Source organism: Talpa europaea (assembly GCF_964194135.1).
Source record: "Talpa europaea genome assembly, chromosome: 1".
Taxonomy (NCBI): domain Eukaryota; kingdom Metazoa; phylum Chordata; class Mammalia; order Eulipotyphla; family Talpidae; genus Talpa; species Talpa europaea.
In genome coordinates, this window is record NC_140073.1 from 56,483,634 (window position 1) to 56,503,490 (window position 19,857).

At 34.3% G+C, this 19,857-nt stretch overlaps 1 protein-coding gene across 15 annotated transcripts in view; it reads right to left on the reverse strand.

The window, feature by feature from the left end:
• Positions 1-297: 297 nt before the first annotated feature.
• Positions 298-19,857, reverse strand: part of PICALM (phosphatidylinositol binding clathrin assembly protein) — a gene marked incomplete at both ends in the record, with an annotated part of 86,114 nt that continues 66,554 nt past the window's right edge. For 3 of the 15 annotated variants that reach the window (XM_084254088.1, XM_084254083.1, XM_084254095.1), the window contains 6 exons: positions 9,282-9,461; positions 11,231-11,290; positions 15,363-15,462; positions 15,630-15,660; positions 15,753-15,869; positions 18,048-18,155. In XM_084254088.1, coding sequence (XP_084110214.1) covers positions 9,312-9,461; positions 11,231-11,290; positions 15,363-15,462; positions 15,630-15,660; positions 15,753-15,869; positions 18,048-18,155 — 566 coding nt within the window. Of the gene's footprint in view, positions 391-9,281; positions 9,462-11,230; positions 11,291-12,666; positions 12,691-15,362; positions 15,463-15,629; positions 15,661-15,752; positions 15,885-18,047; positions 18,156-19,857 lie in introns of those variants that run through there. The other 12 variants (XM_084254087.1, XM_084254096.1, XM_084254094.1 and 9 more) reach the window with 7 other exon arrangements.

The window sequence follows — 19,857 nt, forward strand, 5'->3', positions numbered from 1 at the left end:
AGGGTGGTACCCATCTCATCCATCGTTGTGAACAGCAGATACTTATATGTAAACACGAGAGATGCTCCTTTGATTTTACACCTTCTAAATTATGTTAAAAGATATTTTCCAAAGTTGTTCGTCCTTCTAGTCTATCTTGGTCTGTTTTTATTCTGCATCAAAAGAACAGAGCAGGAGGAAGACAAGGAGCCCAGTCCTTGAGAGAAACTCAGGAGAAGAACTGCGCTTCCTGTTGAGTAATATTTTCGAGTGTGAAAGTGCCCCTCTCCCCCAACAAGCAGCAATACCTAAAGTGATTTATAAGAAATCCTCCAAAGAGAGCTCTGCAAAAGGGTCCTTTCCTGAAGCTCTGTGAGGACTGTGACTGGAGGGGCTGGATGCTGCCGACAGCTGGGGGAAAGAAGACAAGGAGAGGGAAAGAAAAAAAGATCTCAGAATGACAGAACATGAAAGCAGAAAATGTAATGAAAGAAGAAGTGGTTTTGTTTTGTCATCGTTAATAAATATAAAGGCAGCCTCTGAAGAAAATGGAAATGCTAAAATAATAGTTTCAGTCACATGTCAAATTAAAGGGCATGGAGCGGCATGTGTATTTCTCAGAACACAAATTTTACTTTCTGAACTTCTAAAAGAATAAAGTCTTACCCGAAAAGACTGATACAGGCTTACCCACAGCCAAGACTTTTATTCTATATGTGTACGTGGGAGGAGAATGGAACACATAATCATTTTTCACTTGAGGAAAGATGGCTTCCTGAGTGAAGCTCTCAGTCAAAAGCTGTCAATCTCTGACCTCAGGCCAGCCCCAACACATCTAGCTGAGATATTGTTTCCTCCCTCATATGAGATGGAAAATCCCATCCTTGGTCACACTTTATTCCTGCCTGGCTAGCTGGACACCTGCAATGGATGTGCATCATCCGGGAGATGAGGTAAGCTTAGCGGTCAACTGTCCACGTGCTGCCTGAGTAGGGAGAATACACAAGAGCTCTGATAATGCTTCCCACTGGAATGTATTTGCTCGACTTTGGAATTTGTTCCTTTACTTTAAATTGCATATACAGTTATAAGGCGAGTAGACTACTGAAGTCCATAACATTTTTATTTAAAGAAAGCTCCTGAAGAACTAAAGTGTTTGTTTTCATATATGCACCTTTACCAAGCCTCTTACATGAGTCATCTTAGTTTAGAATAAACTTTCAATTTCTTGCCCTGGCCCTACAGAGTATTGCAGACACTCAAGTACAGGCACATCATCAAACAGAACTGTCCTTTCAGGGCTGTTCAGCTGAACATAAAATCAAAGTTGGCCAAGTGAAAATTGTTTCATACCTTCAACATTCAAATCCTATAAAGGATTTTTGTTTTGTTTTTTTTTTAAAACAAATACTACAAAGAATTTTTTTGCCTTAAAATCTGTCACTGCTGGTCAAAGTAATCTCATTTCTACCTATTATTTTAGGGAAAGCACTATATAGCCAGTGAGTTTCAGTAATTATAGCAAAAGTATGTAAATTTGCTGTTTTGATGTCAGGATCAATTTACAGGTTTAGAAATCATCCTCAAGTATCAGTGGCTGAGTCATTTTCTTAATTCATACCTTAGTCTCAGATGTAAATGTACAGTGACAATGAGGAATGTGGAATTACATGTACTGCTACAGATGAGTGCAGAGGGTAAAAATCCATGCCGAGACAAATTATGGTGGAAATTAGTTGGAAAGACATCTTTTCTCCTCCAGTTCATGGATGACCATTCAGAAGCAAAATGATTTTAAGTGATCATTAATCACCAAGCTGAAGGGAATTTAATGTATCTCCAAGATTAAATGGGTTTCTTTCCAGAACAGACTACCTCTTTCACTGAAGTTAAAGCAAAAAACAAAAACCCTGCTTATTGTGACAGATTACATTCAAAAATCACAAGTCTCCTATGAAAGCCCCAACAAAAATATCTTCTTAATCATGTTTTCATGAGGGTAACATTCTGAGGACAATGCAGCCCCAGACTAAAGGACCTATGAAGAGAATTCTCAGTATGCAAGGATTAAAAAAAGAGACATCCTAGAAACTTACAAATAGTGTTAAAGGGCATCAATTTCCCCTGGTTTCTAAATACTTCTACTATTCTTTTAAATTACTGGGAAAACACACATATGTCTTACATCTGTAAATATGCAGCTAAACTAAATCATGAGAAAACAAGACTTAGTATCCCTGCCATAAATTTCTTATCATCAATACCCACCTCAAACAGATGAAACTATGGCCCAAACTGGTTTGGCTGACTGCAGCAGCCCTTGACTGTCTGGTCCCACTGCTTCCGTGGGACCATGCACTGGTGAGAAAGTAGTCAGTTCAGAGAGGAAATGAGAAAAAGAGGAAAAACAACATGCTGCTACATTCCATATGCTCAAAGAAAACACAAAGAGCAAAAGAGCACAAAGTGGAAACAGACCATGGTGTGTAAAAAAGGAGCATGATTTAACCTCAGAAAGGGACCTGAAATGATAGACGAGATTGGTCCTTCTTTACTTATTCTTATGACCAAATTAAAGAACATGCAGTTTCTAAGTACTGAAGAATAAACAATTAAAACAAAAACCCAACTCTCATCAATTACAAAATCACCAAATTTTACAAGCCAGTAAAAAGTTAAAATTACAAATGACCATTCTAGTAAAATCCCACTACAAATATGCTATCACAAAAAAGTCAGCCTTGTACACACTTATTTCAAATAATATTCTGTAAATCAGTTCTAAAAAGAAATTAGAGTTACCAGGTTTTTTCCTAAACAAAGCGCTCATTCTTACTAGCCTGCTATAGACATGTTTAGTCATCTTTTCTCATCTTGTGGGAAAATGAAATTAAGAAACAGTAAGGGAGAAGCAGCATAGAAATAAAAGTACTAAAAATTTACAAATAATGATGGCAACTCTTAACTGAAACTCCTCCTCCCCTTCATTCCACTTTAATGGAATGCTTAAAAAAAAAAAGGGAAATGGTGCAATTAAAAAGTAAAATTCTAAGTTACCAAAAAAACTTTGCTTTTATTTTACCCCTAAAGATTTCCTGGTTATAGGGTATATTTAATATATATTAATATAATAAGGACAGAGTACAAAAATCTTAACTTTAATTAAGAACAAATATAACTAGAGTAAAGGAATTTTTTAAAAAGTATTCTACTGATACTAAACATCATGAAACAAATGTGGCTACTCTTTCATTATACTCCAACATCAAAGACAGAATATTTCAGGTAAGAACAAAAAATAGCAGTCTCAAAAAGTGAGGCTAACACAAATGAAGTCTTATTGGAGAATAAAAGATTGGATCTGTAAGGATAAACCTTTGATATTATCATTAGCTGTGCTCAAAAATCTTACAGGAGAAGCAACTTTCACTATGTCTGCTTTACATTTGAATTTATTAGTCACCCAAGAGCCTGGACAGCAGATTGCCAACAGCAGTGGTAAAGACTCATTTTGTCTTTGTTAGAGAAGCAAAGTCATAGTCAAAAGAGAAAAATGGGCATGCTTTTGCCGAGGTAACAGCAGTTTTGTAGGAAGATGGAACTGAACTTAATCCTGGCTGTTTTATAAAATGGAGATTCTTTTATGGCTGTCTAGGGCATTAAAGGAAATGTATACATAAAGCACCCAGCATGTTGCCTGGCTTGTTATTAGTAGCTTAAATATTAGTTTAACCTTCCCTGCCACCTGCAATCAAATGCTCATCTGTTCTTATATAAGTGGCACAGCTCAAATGTCATCCAATCTGTGTTGCTCTTAATTTTTCTACTGTGTTCTCAACCTTTCATTTCTCTTAGAAGTGTTCGTCATTTATGCTTCCATATTATACTGACCTTTAGGTTAAGGAAAAAACCTTATTTTTCCTATCTCTTGCTCAGCGACTAACGTGATTCACATCTAGTACACATTCTCAAAATATTAAATTAAAAAGCTTTTTGATGACAAGTTCTTTATAAAAATGAAAATGGTCTCCAAAGTGAGAAAGTAGACAAAAATATTAGAATTTTTCTTGATTTGCATCCTTTTTAAATGTTCATTTTCACACATTTTTAACGTACCTATTATAGGAATATACAAATTAAATTCATAAATATACACACAATGAGGGTACACACTTAAAAAATATTTTCCTGATATTGTGGTGCGGTAAAAATATTTAGAGACCACAGTCTAATTATATTAAATCCAATTAAACAGGATTCCAAAGAGATACTGGCTACAAAACTGAGCCAGAAAAGTTGTTTTTGGATAATGTTTATAACATGGCCAGTCTCTAGTGATGCATTTGAATTCAGCTGCATAGAGACAAAAATCATATAGTGTTTCTTTCTACTGTTTTATATTTAAGATAAAGCTACTCCTCGGTTCTCTTTCTGTAGTGTGGTTTTAAAAAGAGAATCTCTCTACTGTGTAATGTAGACAGCCTGCCCTGTAGTACATTTGTTTACTGCGTTTTGGGTTTGTGTTCAAAATAATGCCATCTTGGGCTTCTGCCCATCAGTAACTAGACACATTCATGTCAGGACTATCCCATCACCATTAAAGCACTACTCATTTTGTTTTAGGGAGCACCAGACATCAAATAATCCATGTGACATTCTTCTCTGAAGGCATATTGTATCTAACCTTATCTGAAACTGAAAACATCTACTGGAAGTCTCTTAACAGAGATGCCATATGTTATTCCAAACTGGTACCTTAAATCACCTCATTAGAATGGAAAAAAGAGTTAAAGAAAACCAAATTGGAAAGAGGGAAAAAAATCCCAACAGTTTCTAAACTCATGGGAAGAAATATCATTGAATGACCTATGTTGAAAATAAACAGCTTCATAGATCAGAAGTGCTTCCAAGGGTAAGAGAAGTCCTTTTAAAGTTCTACTTGTATAAAAATTAGGAAAATGATCACAGCTGAATGAAGTGTTCACTACTGATTCATATTAGATTTCAATTTCTTACTCCTCAAAAAACCAAAGAAATGAAAAGCAAAGATTTACATCAATTGGCACTATAACAAAACAATATAATAAATTAAATGTGTCCGTAGTACACTATTTGTCGCTTATTAGAAACAGCACTCTTATTCGCATAAAAAAAAATTCTAAACTGTGTTCCATGTATGAGCTTATGCTTACGTATAATGGGCTTCCACTGAAAATGCCTGAGGATTATGCTAAGTGAAGTAAGTCAGAGAGCGAAAAAAAGACAGCATTCTCAGTTTCATGTATCTGTGGAACATAAGTAACCAAAAAATATATACTGGCAAAGCACAGTAAAAATAATCTATAGACTTAGTGAAAAATAAACTGATTACAAGAGGGAACAGTGTGTGTACGTATGTGCGTGTATGCACGTGCGCACACATAAAAGGGGATGGGGAAAGTGATAGGGCATTGGCAGGAAGGTTTGGTGAAGGGTGAATAAAGCATGTGCATATGTGGAGTAAAATGTAACCCTAAAGTTATACAGACACATAAACAACTGACAAATTTAAAAAAAGAGTCTGAGGATTCCATGATTTTAAAGGATGATGTCATTAGATAAGTCATAATTAAAGTTTCAAAATAATGAACTCTAAGTTATTTATAATCAAGATAATTTATAACACATGGAAAGAAATTATAATAAATTGGAATTTGGAAATGGGGACAATTAGGGAATATGAACAATTTCTGAAAAGAACAATCTTGTAAAATTTCCTTTTAAAATGCAACGAACTTATAATCATTCATTTAAAAAACACAACAAACTTAATTCCTCAGTCAATTTCAAGCATTTTCATTCAATGCTTACAATAAACCTATGAAAAACACAGGCAAAATTATCATTTCACACAAGGAAAATGAGGCTCTTCAAAATTATATAGGCAACTTTCTCCCAAACACCTGATTCGCAGGGACCAGAACTGAGATTCTATTGAACTGGGTGGCCCCGAAAGATACATACAAGTCCTAACCACTAGTATTTATGAGTGTCACTTTATTTGGCCTTTGTAGATTTAATCAAGCTAAGGAGAGGTCAATAGTATGAGTCCTACTCCAATGACTGGTGTGTTTATAAGAGGGAAATATCCTGTGAAGAGAGAGGCAGAATGCCCTGCGACAGAAGTAGAACATGAGGTGCTACACCTGTAAATGAAGGAATGACTGGGGCTACCAAATAATGGAAAAGTCAAGGAAGTATCTTTTTCTAGAGGATTCAAAGAGCATGGGCCTGCCACGACACCCTGATATCAGACTTCTGACCTCCAGAACTGTGAGAGAATAAATTTGTTGTTTTAAGCCATAAAATCCGTGGTACTCTGTTATGACAGCTCTAAGACACTTATAATAGATTCTAACACAGATCGTTTACACCAAAGCTGGTGATGTTTGCGCTCTAAAATCTTCTATCCCAATTAATTTCAACTCAGCTAGAATTTATGACTTTTTAATACACAGAAAAATTTTAATGTGATGTAATTTGTTTTAAAAGGGACTTTTCTAATAAATGTTAGCTGATGAACATTTTGTACTTTCTATATTCACAGTACGGTCACAGTACGGTCACAGTACATTCACGGTCACTGATGTTCATCGTGATTTTGTAGAACTTCAGAGTCACCCAAGATTTTAAAAATGTTCTGGTCTTAAGAAATTAGATTTCCACATTTTAGGAACGAAGGCTCAGTAAAAAGATCTTATTGTGCAAATTATTTTATTAATAACAGTGGTCAGCAGGTGGAATGGCTCAAAGTTTTGTTCTGATGATTCAGGCATTCCCTTCTCACCATGGAATTCCAATTCCCAAAGCATATTCTTCCAAAGCATATTCATGGAATCTTTTTTGAGGCAAGAATGAATGAGCATAATACCCTGTGACAAGGCAAAAGGCCTTCACAGATCTCCTTCTGGGGAGATCAGCTGACAGAAGGTAGCACTGTCAATACTCACATGAACCCACCAAGAAAGTTAAAATACACACAAATAAAAGCAAAGACAGTCATTAGTTCTTAGACACAAGAAAGTCATTAAAAAAGACATTTTTGTATGGTTTGAATTATTCCAACATCTAAAGCAAACAGTGCTCCCATTTAGAAGGTTAAAAAGCACTCACAACAAGCCATTGTTTCCTTTCAGACATTGATGTCAGATTTACTTAATATTGGCCACTGGAAACAAAAACATAGAAGCCATTTTGTATCTTTGGCCATACCCTCCATAAAGGAAGCCCTCCATTAATAAACCAAACCAAACCAAACTCAGTATCAATAAACAAAGCAACAAAATTTTTAATATATTTATTTTCTTAAATTAAATGCCCAAGGTAAAGTTCTGTAGTTTTCATATAGCTTTTGTAAAAATAGACTGACATGGAATTAATGTGAGCTTCTCGTGAAGGATCGGTAAGAATAAATAATGAACACAACAACCCTTTCCACCAAAAATCTTCAGTATTTAAACTGCCTTTAAAAAACAAGTGTTGCTGCCTATTACCTCGTATTTCTTTCAAAAAACAAAAAACCCTGAAATGAACTATTTTCTTTCTAACTAACTAAAACTAACTAACCATGTTCTTTCTTCATGTTTTGTAAAGCATTAACTACATACTGCAAAGCAGAATGGGCTTACAAACTGTTGGTCAGCAAGGTACCAGTAAGTACCAGTAAGACTTATGTGGCTAGTAATAAGAGAAGAAATGAGTTCTAATTTCCCCAAGTTAACAAACATACACAATAGTTTAACCTATATCAAGTAATCAAAGAGTGAGCCAAACTGTGAAGAAGCACAGGAGAGAAAAATAGCATCAACTACAGGGAATTTCCTGTGGTATTTTCCATGTAGTTCAAAACACCTAGGAAGATGCATTCAGGTAGAAAAGAAAAAAGTGCAACATTAGGCATGAGAGAGAAAAACATAATGCTCATATCTTTAAGCAACTAATAATAGTCACATAAAAATATCTTAAAAATACAAAACAATGAGCCAGCACAAAAAATAGGAAGAGAAGAGGGTAGGTATATGAAGTGTATAGAAAGGCATAACTTTAATACTGAAGTGCAGCCTATTAAAGCTATAATGAAGACAATTACCTAAAGAACAGAAAGAGGTCTGAGTTAATACCATCTGGAAGATAATAGTATTTTCCTATTAGCAGGCACTTAATATACCTTGACACAATGTAGAACACACAATTGCTTGGAACGCTTCATTAAATGACAATAAGATCAATGTATCTGGAAGGGTTGAGGTACTCTCAAGATAGTAAACCCACTTAATAAGCAGGTAAGAGACCAGAGCTTTGAAAGTATGCATACCCCGAGAAATGGCTCCCAAAAGAAACGCATTTCAAGGAAGAGGGAAAGACTCCTGGCAATAGTTACAGAACTGGGATGTGATCTCTATTTTAATGAAATTTTATTTTACAATTAAACTATCATTTGGAAGCAAAATAAGAAAAGGAGGAGTGCTTTAACAATTACATTTAATTATTCCTAACTGTTAAATGATTCAAGCAGAGCCACAGACATAGAAGGATAAACCCACCTATCACTTCACAAAGCTCTCATCACATAGTGTGACACCAGAGAAGTCAATTAACAAAAAAATTTCTTCTCTTCTAATCATAATGGACAGAAACTTAAAGGAAAAAAAAAATCCACTTTCCTCTAATGCTAACAATAATGAAAATAACAGATTGACTATCAGGATGAATTTTACTGACAGTTTCCTCTGAACTAACAGGTTGCTTAGAAACATCTGAGAAGAAAGTCCTTTAAAGAAATTAGGTTAGCTTGGCATTTCAAGGTTTTTTACCCCTTTCTGGGTTTGTTTTTAAATAAAATCCTCAGTGGCAGGAAATCATCTAATGAAAAAATAACATTCACAGCTCTTTAAAGACTTGTCAAGTTTATAAAGCTCTCAAGGGCAACCCCTTTCTTACAAGCACTGTTTAAGCCACTTGCCAAGGCAGGACCTCTGGATTAAGATTTCTAAGCTTCACAAAGTAGAGCATGACAGAATCACGAGCAGCAAGCAAGTAGGTTCCTTAACCTCAGAAAAAACATTCTCTGGATGCACCAGAGAATGAATTTGTGCACTTCTTGCACAAATCAAGAAGTTTTCCAACTTTAGTGTCTGTAAGCTGCTTGCCATTTCTGCCCAAATAATCAATATTCCTCAAAGGTCTTGGATGAGCAAAAAGCAAATAACATGCACCACGAAGGGGAAAAATGCTAAATAATTTGAAATTTTTTTTCAAATTGCATAAAAGAACTTTTAATTATTATAGCCCTTCTACATCAAGCATATTAAAACAGCTACATGTAGCATGTTAATTACCTGTGCTCCTGATACAGGGCCAAAAGGGTTTGGTGGTCTCATGACAGGCTGGCTATATATTAATGTTGGTTGTGTCATTACAGGCACACTTCCCATTTGAGGAGGCTAAAAAAAGAAAAACATCAAATTAAAGAACAGACTCACATCTTCCTCATTATGAGTAAATAAATAAGGATGAAGGAATAGAAATTCAAGTAATTTTGCTTTGACTCAAGGGGAAAATCCTGTAAATGCAAGTAAGATGGAGAGTTATAAAATGCTAAGAGTATTTTTTGAATGGAAAGTCTATAATGAACTTGTTTTTTTAGAAGTTTACCTTTTTCTGTAGAATGAGTTGTAAAATTTAATTATTACAGTACAAGATGTGAAATAATTCAGACCAAAAAGCTTCCAGAATTTCCAAATTTAACAACTTTAATCGTATAGAAATTTAAGATTATAAAAAGCTAAGACATTTCAAAAGTAAACTGTGTATAACAAATCAAGTTCTTAAGCCATCATGCAAGTGATCACAAGTGAAGACAGTTCGTCCTTTGAAAGGGTTTATTCTATGGTTCCTTCATTTTATTTTAGATATTTTTAAGGAGAACCAAGAAAAAAAATAAATTATGCAGTCAGTTCATTCTTGAGTAATTAGAATTATAATCTCAACCAACTATATTTGTCTTTAAATCACCACTCCAGGTGATACAATGAACATTTACTATAAATGTTATTATAACACTTATTATTTAGTACAAAAGGAACAGAGAATACAAAGACCACTATATTATTTTGGTTAAAAATGCAGTACTCTCAACTCTTATCTTTCTACAATTTCTATTTGTTTCAAGTAGACTCCACTTGCATCAAGAACCTCATTTTAGGGCTCCCCGGTGGCGCAGCAGTTGAGCGCTAGGCTGCGAAGCTGCCCGCAACCTCTGCAGCGCCGGTTCGATCCCCAGCTGTTGGCGAGGGTCCCACATGGTGCGACAGACCTCTCCTGCCACGCCCGCTGCTCCCCTCAGCAGTGTATTTCATTACTCTGACTGTTCTGTTCCCCGCTATGGCTCTGGTGAATTCTCTCACCCTCCCACGCTTCTGACTGTACCCAGTGCTTGTATAAATAAATAAATCTTAAAAAACAAAAAACCTCATTTTAACCTTATGGTCTGAGTTTTTTATGCAGACCCCTTTCTTTTGTAATGACCATCAATCCACAAGTTGTGTAATCTCATATTGGAAAAAGCTACATCCAAAAGATGTAAATAAAGTAGCTGCAAAGCAGCCACAATGATATCACCAAGGCATGAATACTGCTACCTTCTGGCAACGATTCCTCAAACATGTACAGTGGGTTGAAGCTACCACCTCCATTTCTTGTCTAAATCAGTCTATATAGTAAGAGTTGGGAAGGAAATAAGGGCAGTAAGATTGTAGGCAACTTAAAGGTTAGTTGTCTCTTTTATAGGTAACACAGTCACATGAAAATTCCTCTGGACTTTACTAGAATAATTTACCCTTTACAATTCAAGAAATGTGAATTTCTCCCTTTCCCGACAGTATAAAGTTAGAATACCTCATTGGTATAAATGTAAGGTCACAACAATAAAGCCTTGACATTAACCTTAATGTTTAAATGAGTTTTTAATGAAATATAGGAAAGTCATAAGGGGAAAAATAAACCAAGTGATACTATAGACATAAATAAATGACAGCTGTTGCATAATGACTATTCGAGAAATATTTATAAAACCAGTAACTATAGTTAAAGGTTCTGATAGGAAATAAGGGTATATGTGGCACTAAGTTCTTTTTTCCAGTTAGGTGTGTAATATAAGCATGTTAAATATGAATCAATTCCATTTTTAAAAAGTGTCCAGAAAAATACTTACAATTCCATATCCTATCATGCCCGTTGGTGTAGTTGCAGGATAGGCCATTACAGGGGGTGCCTGATATGGTGAAAGGAAAAACAAAGAAGGAAGTATAACTCACATATGACAACTGAGTTCAAGGAATTAATAGCTGCGGTTCCACTAAAAAGAATTGCTAAGACAGCTGTGATTAAATGTGATACTTGTGATCGTTAATAACGGTGTCAATTAGTGTTTAATGAAAAAAAGTATCTTGAAATAAGCAGAAAAGCAGAATAAGAAAAAAAAATAGCATTTAAATTTAGATACAACAATGGCCTTAAGATCTTTATGTGCTTTTGACAGCTTGAAAAACCCTCAGATTTTTAAGAATAGTTTTTGTTTCTCCTTAGCATACGAGTTGTTTACACAATATAAGCAGTATTAATTAATGTATTCCTAGGTACTTCATTTTTTTTTTGAGCAAAGAATAAAATTTAAAGTTCCCAAACAAATTAATAATTTGATGTTCCAGAAAATTAGCTTCTAAGAACCCTAATCACTCTGTTCAAAGATCCTCCAAAGACTTCAAACCACTATTGAATGTCTATTTTCATGAAGTACACAGTTCTTATATACATGTATTAGTATTCTTTCTTATTTTATTCTACAATTTATTTAAACTATCTACTGCAAGGCAACAATTTGAAAGAGGAGCAATAATTTTTTATTTGTTTATGCTTTAGTACTTAAGAGTCACCTATGACTAAGATGTCTGAATTCCCCTCTTCCTTTTAACTCAAGTTTTCTAAATATATAATCTGAGCACAGAATCGTTTTAGATATATCTGCTGTCTTAACAACATTCTGTTATCTTAAAACAAACACTGAAACTGAATACAGGTGAAAGACCAATAACACTGCTGAAACATTAAAAAAAAAAACACAACTGAAATTTTATGGCAATTTGAACATATGCATGGAGAAGTTAAATGAAGCGTAACTAAAGTGAATAGTTAAAAATTTCATATTTGGGTGAGCATGTAGAACTTATTGGTCTCTCCCTAATTAAAGACCAAGAGCTGCAAGAGTAGTAGACAAACTGCCAAGTACAGCAGAAGCCTGTAAGATTTCATGCAATTGTTATTTTCAACATTGCCACAGTCAACATTTCCCTTCATTCAGAAGTCATCAAGTGCACAGTGGCAGCACAGTTACACACACAGACACCCAGCCATCTGGCAGCAATGGCAGAATATTAAGCAAGAAAAAAAAAAAATTTATATTTTCCATGCTACCATCAGATTCAATTCTGCAACAAACCCATAAAATCAGTAGATGCTAGGAAGAATTTCTGGCACATTGAAAATCTGAATGTGAAAACAAGTAATAGCTGGAGGGTTATGAGATTCTGCTACAGCAGTGGTTAATAGCATGCCAATTTATTGCAAAAAGGCTAGTTTTTGGTCACTTACGTATTGTGGAAAATGCATGCCATTCTGTTTTTTCCAGGGAGAACAATTACATAATGCAATAACACTGGATTAGAACAAATACTTACACAACAGAATATACACAGAGAGCATTTTAGTCCACATGTACATTCACTAACTGCCTAAAAATCCCTGTATTTCCAGTATCTAGTGAAAGAACATCTATTCTAAAACACTATCAAGGTTGACAAGGGAAATTAAGTCTTTAACATCATACCCTTACACACATAATACTTTGATTACGATGCCATTAAATAGAAAATCTATCAGTAATATCAACGGTGCAAATTTCAATGCATCCCATAAAATAGGGTTGCATCACACAATGTCGATCACATCACAGGAAAAAAATCAAGTAGTAATTAAAAGAATTTGTAGCATGGCATCATTAAATATTTTAATAAGGTACCAATGAATTTGTCTTAAATAAAAAAATGTATTTAAAAACCTTGACAGTGCTTAAGGATTAATAAAAAGGTTAGACATGTAAAGAAATGTCATAAGAAGTTTAAGTAGTGAATTACATCACCAGTCCTAAATACTGGTCATTAGAAAGAACCTCTATAAAACATATATATATACAAATATTTTGACAAAAATCCTCAAGAGATGATACACATTACCATAAATATCAGTATTTTATCAAATGACACACAAATTCTAGAAGGCTAGATTCTAGTAGTCAATCTTAAGTGCTATCTACAAATGTATAGTATTTTATATAGATTATACTGATTATAGTATTTTATATAGATTATATATGCAAAATGGGCACATATTCATATTTTCATGTCGGCATTTGGATTTATAGTATTTTTCATGTCTCATCAATCATAATTCATACCTGAAGCTATAAAAACAATCCAGTAACCTAAATCCTGCCATACACTAGAGAGTGAGGTCTGTTACAGTGGGGAAAAACAATGGACTTGGATCAAAAGGATGGATTTCAATTTAAATATGGGTTCTATTTGTTTCACATTTTGAAATTACACAGCTTTCCCCTTACAACTAGAAAGACGTATGTTCCAACTTTTTCAAGAATACACTGTTTAAATACTCTATAGAGAGAATGTAAAAATAAAACTATTCAAATGCAACGTTTTATTTTTGATGGTAATAACCATCATCACTGAAAAACTATTGCATTAAAAAATGTAACTAAATTTCAGTATTATTTTCCACTTATAAAGACTAAAATTAACAAAACTCCTTATAGACCATAATACAAAATTTTATCAGTCCAGTATTTTCAGCTCAGCCCTACCAATTTTAATGTATGACCTACCCAAGGAAAATGGCAATGCTCTGAAAGGGATTTAATAACAAAAAAAGTGCCTAGAACAACAATGGGGTAGGGCTCTTACAACAACAGGAAAGCTGCAATGTGTAGCCTGTGTAATTACTAATAGTAATTAGTAAAGGTTATAAGACAGCATGTCTCAATTTCTACAAGAGGAACTGCTTTTCTCTGACCCAGGGAGACTTACTGCAAAGTGATTCTTATAGGTAAAATTGCAGTTGACCAAGGATAGAGGTATAGTCACAAAGATACAAATGTAAGTAATTAAAAATGTAATTTCAATGTGAAATGCAACTTAATTAATTAGCAAATATAATTAATCTTCATCATTCATGACTCTGTATTTGCAAATTCACCTACTCACAAAAACTTACTTGTAATATCCAAATCAATATTGTGGTGGTTTCAAGGTAATTCACAGAACTGCATGAAGCGGCTAAAATTTGGGGACAATATACTCATTCCCAACTGAGGAAAAACAAGGCAAGGCTCTGCCTTGTTTCAGCTAATAGGGAACAATATACTGCAAGAAGCTCTGATTCTGAGGCCAGGTGGATTAGGCAGGAATCTCAATTCCAGTATCTGTTAGTAGGAGGCCTCAGCAAGTCACTTAACACTTTTGGACCTCATTTTTTCTCTTTCGTAAAATTAAAAAAAAAAAGTCTACTGCAATGAATTTCTTTTAGAATTTTTTAGAATTTAAAATCGTAGGCTATGTGAAATTATGTGTGTCTATCTGTGCACACATGCACGCATAAACACACACACAGAGATACTCCTTTACTATATGTATTCTTAAAATTACCCAAACGCTGAATTAGTGAATACTGAACCTCTGCTAGGGGAAATACATGTTTGTGTACGAAGCTAGCAACAGTTCAATGTTCAGGTGATTTTTAAGAACGTAACTACAGAAACAAGGAGAATCAGCTGTATGATTTATATGAAAACATGAACAAGAAACCCAGCAAGCAGTTTACCAGTGATGAGATCATCAGATGAAAACTGAAGATTTTATTAGTCTAGATAAATAAATAATAAATGTAAGACCAGTGATTAAGAATCCATGCTCTGCAGTTAGGCCGCCTGGATTCTAAAGAATTCTGTGATCCTGGCAAATGACTTAATCTCCATTTTCCTCAGTTGCAATATAGGAACACCAATAAGTATAACACATAAAATTAGTTTCAGGTTTACATAAATAAAACTGTATCATTTGTTAGGATTATCCCTGGCACAAAATAACCTTTACATGTATGTTAACTACTAAAATGTTCCTGGCAAACAGTCAACCAGCATCCTTTAAAAGAAATACAAATTACTTATATTTTTAAAACTCTGTAACAATCATCCCACTACATATTTTCCAACTCACCACTGTCGCAGCATTCCAGGCCGTTGTGGGCGCCACCTTTGGCTGCCAGTTAGACCCTCCAGTGAGCTTCTTTTCACCTGGCTGGCTCCAATTTACGTCACTTTGAATAAACATAAGTGAGCACATTAAAGTCTTTAATTATGACATTTACTGTATATTTACACTGAGAAGAACTAAGATGCAAATTTGACATCTCTGCACATATTTTCAAAAGAAGCCAAGTCAATCTCTTAAATGGCACCTCAGGAAAGAAAACAAAACACTTACTTCTTAGTGGTTCCATTTCCAATGCCAAGATCTAGGACAAGAGCAAAAGAAAGCATTTGAAAACCAGACTCATTTTTATGAAACAACTTATTTCAAAGAAGATTAAATTCAAAGACTACTTACTGCCCACAAGGTTGGCCAAGGACGAATCCAAGTCATCAGATACCAACTTGTTAGGTGGGAGTTTGGCAACAGGAAGACTCTGGTTCTGAGAGGCCACTGTTGGTTTGAGAAGTCCACCTAGTTCATCAAAGCCTTAAAGTTACAAACAGATGAAATAGGATTTGTAAGAACTTTTACAGAGCTGTAGCTTTCTAAAGAAGGTCTCTGCTGCTGCTTTTGTTTTTGCTTATTGGAAAAGTATGCCCCACAGAATGGGCACTAATACATAAACTTAAGTGGAAAAAGGAAAAAGTCACCTTTGCAAAGTGAGTTGACTGAGAGGGCAGTATATTTGCTTTGGGAGAAATCATCTGTCTTATTTCAGACAAAATTACAAAATAATGAAAGGTTAAAGGGGATAAAAAGAAAGGCATTCAAGTAAACTATTCTAATTCCAAAATTGTTAAATTTTCTGAAGACCCACTCAGACCTGAAACAACATAGCTGAAAAATGTATCTCTACAACTTTAAAAAGTTCTTATTAAGAAATATTTTATATTATAAAGTTTACTATTTTAAATTCTTCCAAGAGAAGAATGTGAGGTATGTAAACAGTTTATTAGAATCAAGTGAAAAATAACAATTAGATTATCGCTTCTGTGTAAAAACAGCTAACCTAAATTATACCCTTGAAGTTGATAAACTATACTCCAATTGCACAAAAACCTTAAGTAAATTAGGACAGTGCTTGGAAATGAAAATAAAGTAAAATCCCCTAAGGTTCTCTACCAAAGGGTAGAAGATAATAGAAACTGAAGCAAACCAACTCACTAAAAGACTCAATAGCATGATCTAGTAATACTAGATTATTTGAAAAAGAAGTTACTAAAAAGAATGGCTAATAAAAATATGCACAATTGGTCTCTATTCCTGTATCTTTTGCCAGCAAGGCAAACTCAAATGAAAGAATAAAATGCATCAATTATAAATAATTATAAATATTCCACAACACAGGCTTCAGAGATGTCTTTGTGGATGCATCTCGAATAGCAAGGGAAACAAAACAGAGTATCAAGAATTGGGACTACATCAAACTAAAAAGTTCTGCACAGAGAAAGAAACTGTGAAGGAAATTTAAGTGCCGGTGAGGATGTGGAGGAAAAGGAACCCTTTTACACTGTTGGTGGTAATGTATACTGGGTTGAATCCAGTCCCTATGGAAAATGGTACAGAGGTTTCACAAAATATTAAAAATGAATCTACTATATGGACCCAGCAATTCTACTCCCATATATCTACCCAAACAATACAAAAACACTACTTCAAAGGGAAACATGCACTCCTGTGTTCATTATAGCACTATTTCCAATAGTCAAGCTATGGAAACAACCCAAGTACACAAAATCAGTAAGATGTGGTATAATACACTATTCAACTATCAAAAAATATAAACTCTTGCCATTTGCAACAACATGGAAGGAACTGGAGATTTTTCTAAGTGAAATAAGTCAGAAGGAATAAGAAAAATACTGATGGTATCACTTATATATGGAATACAGGAACAAAACAAGGGGTTAGATAAAATGAAATTAACCACAAAACTTAGAAAGCTGACTCTAGAACTGAGGCTTGGGGGGGGGGGGGCAAGGGAAGGGGTGCAAAAGTAGTGAGGGAGCACAATGCTCTGTGGGGATGGACTGGGGGTGGGGGCAATAACAGCACCTGCAGGCGGAGCTCCTATACCTCTAAAGTGCAAAGAGATAAACCAATGTAACCTCAACCAAAAGTTCCTTGTGGACATGTAAGTATACTGTAACTTAAAGTACTAAGTATTTTTTACCTTAAAATTCAAATAAGCCCCTGCACTCACACTTCTGATATTTAATAGCCCTTTAGACATGGGCTATAACTCAATAGTAAAAATACCACAGGTTTTATTTCTTTAGCTTTCAAAGAGCATATTTCATTTCAGTAAAGGTACAAATTTCAGCAAAAATAAAAACTGTAAATGCCTTAAAGGCACAACACTCTACACACAATCACAAGCAACAACTTAGCAGTCTAATCTGAGCAAAATACCTTTTGTATTCTCCTATACACCTGAGAGAAATGACCATCCTAAAGTCAAAACTGACAGTAAGTGGTGATGGTCAATAGTCCCTTGAAGTTCTCATCTAGTCATTGAGGGAGGAAAAAACTTCTTTGGTAAAACCAATTTAGTCTACTTACACATGTTAAAAAGAACATTATCTGTCCTTACACAAAATCTAAATTAGAACATTACAGTAATGTTAATGAAACATTTTTTTTCCTTACCCCCAGAATCTACAATAACATTGGTAGATTTATTTCCAAACACAGATTCAAAGTCAACATTAAGGCCAGCTGACGGATGTGACTGTGCAACTGGAGAAGGAGTGAATCCTAAGAAAAACCAAAATGGAAAAAAGCTTAATTCTTTAATAATTCCACATTTATAGTTCTTTAATATTGAAGACAATAGAATGGAAAAAGCAATAAATCCCATAACAAAAAACAAAGCCAACCCTTAAAGCAAAAAATTTTCTACACTACCACATCATTTTGTGGTAATTACATTTTTCATAACAAAATCATTCCACTGAAAAGAAAATCAACTGGAGTCAAATTGAAGAAATAAAATCCTTTCTTATTTTTTACCTTAATTTTTCATACTGGTGATCTTTTAAAAACTAATAAACACATCTAAAATTCTGGATTTTGTATGAAGCAAAAAATACATACATTGTAAAGTATCATTTGGTCATGAAATTGTCTAAAATAAGAATTCACTCAGTAGCCCCAGGAGTCTTTCCCTATATTCCAAACTTCTCCCTCTTTCAATGGTTAATCAAAAGTTATATGGCTTCAGTTCATTTAAGAAGTGACAGATTCTGAAAATTAAAGTCCACTAATCCATGTGCCCTCTGCCCCACACTGTGTCGGTACTTTAACAGTTTCAAAGAAGAAACGAACTATTTCCAACTCCCAATCGTCGTCTTCTATCTTCAGCTTACTACTTCCAACAGTAGGTCTGATATGCACACAATTAAACATGCTAATTTAACTGACTCTACATTGAAATATCAGAACATAAATAGGAAATTTCACTCTGTCACTGTTATAATGACACTAATGATCTTAAGTCCATAGTCTCCAAGTCTTCTGAAACCAGCCTATGCTGAGGTAACAAAATGTAAAATTTTCAACTGTGTAAAGTTATGTATTTGTGAGATCAGGTTCTGAATTTCTAGGGACTGAAAAGAATTAATTTATCTAAAAAGATCAGGGCTGTCACTTGACAGGGAAATTTCGATCATTGAGTATATATTCAAGTAGAGAACAGTCTAGCAAGGATCACAAAGGAGGAAAGCCTAAATTCTCTTCCATCTCTAAATCCTATAAAGTCAGATTGCTTTAAAAAAAAATCTGATTATTGTAAGATTAAAAACTTTATCATTAAGAGTTTAAACCTTTGAGTCCTAAACATAGGCTCTCTCTTCCTCTCTCAACTTTCTGCTCAAAGACATCTTGTCCTTCAGCACTTTTGAATTTTACTACATACCACTAGGATATAATGTACAATCTGTACAAGACTGATCTATAAAAAGACAAGATTTGGTGAGCAGTCCAACAAGGTCCTCAAAGATAGAGAAGACAGAAGCAACAATTTATTATCAACAATAGCTTGTACAAACTGTTACATATCAGTGTAAAAGAAACATATCACAGCATAAATATTTTATAGGGCACAAATTTTTAAGAATGTACAAGTTTGATCTCACTCCAAAATTACTTAAACCCTTCAAATACTTCTAACTCAAAGACTTACTGCTCATATTTTGAGAACACAGTCACTATCAAATAGAAAATAATTTAGTATACAAATAACACCATTCATCAATAGGTTCCTAGATTTCAACAGACTAAGCAATTCAACAGCATTTTAAAGTGTACCAAACAGCTTAAAAATTATACCATGGGCTTACTGGTTCTTTTTATAAGTCCTTACCAAAAAAACCCAATATATTTACTCAAGAAAGAGGGAAATTTATAAGCTTAATTATGTGTCCATGCCATCGTAACAGTCTAAGAATACATATTGTTC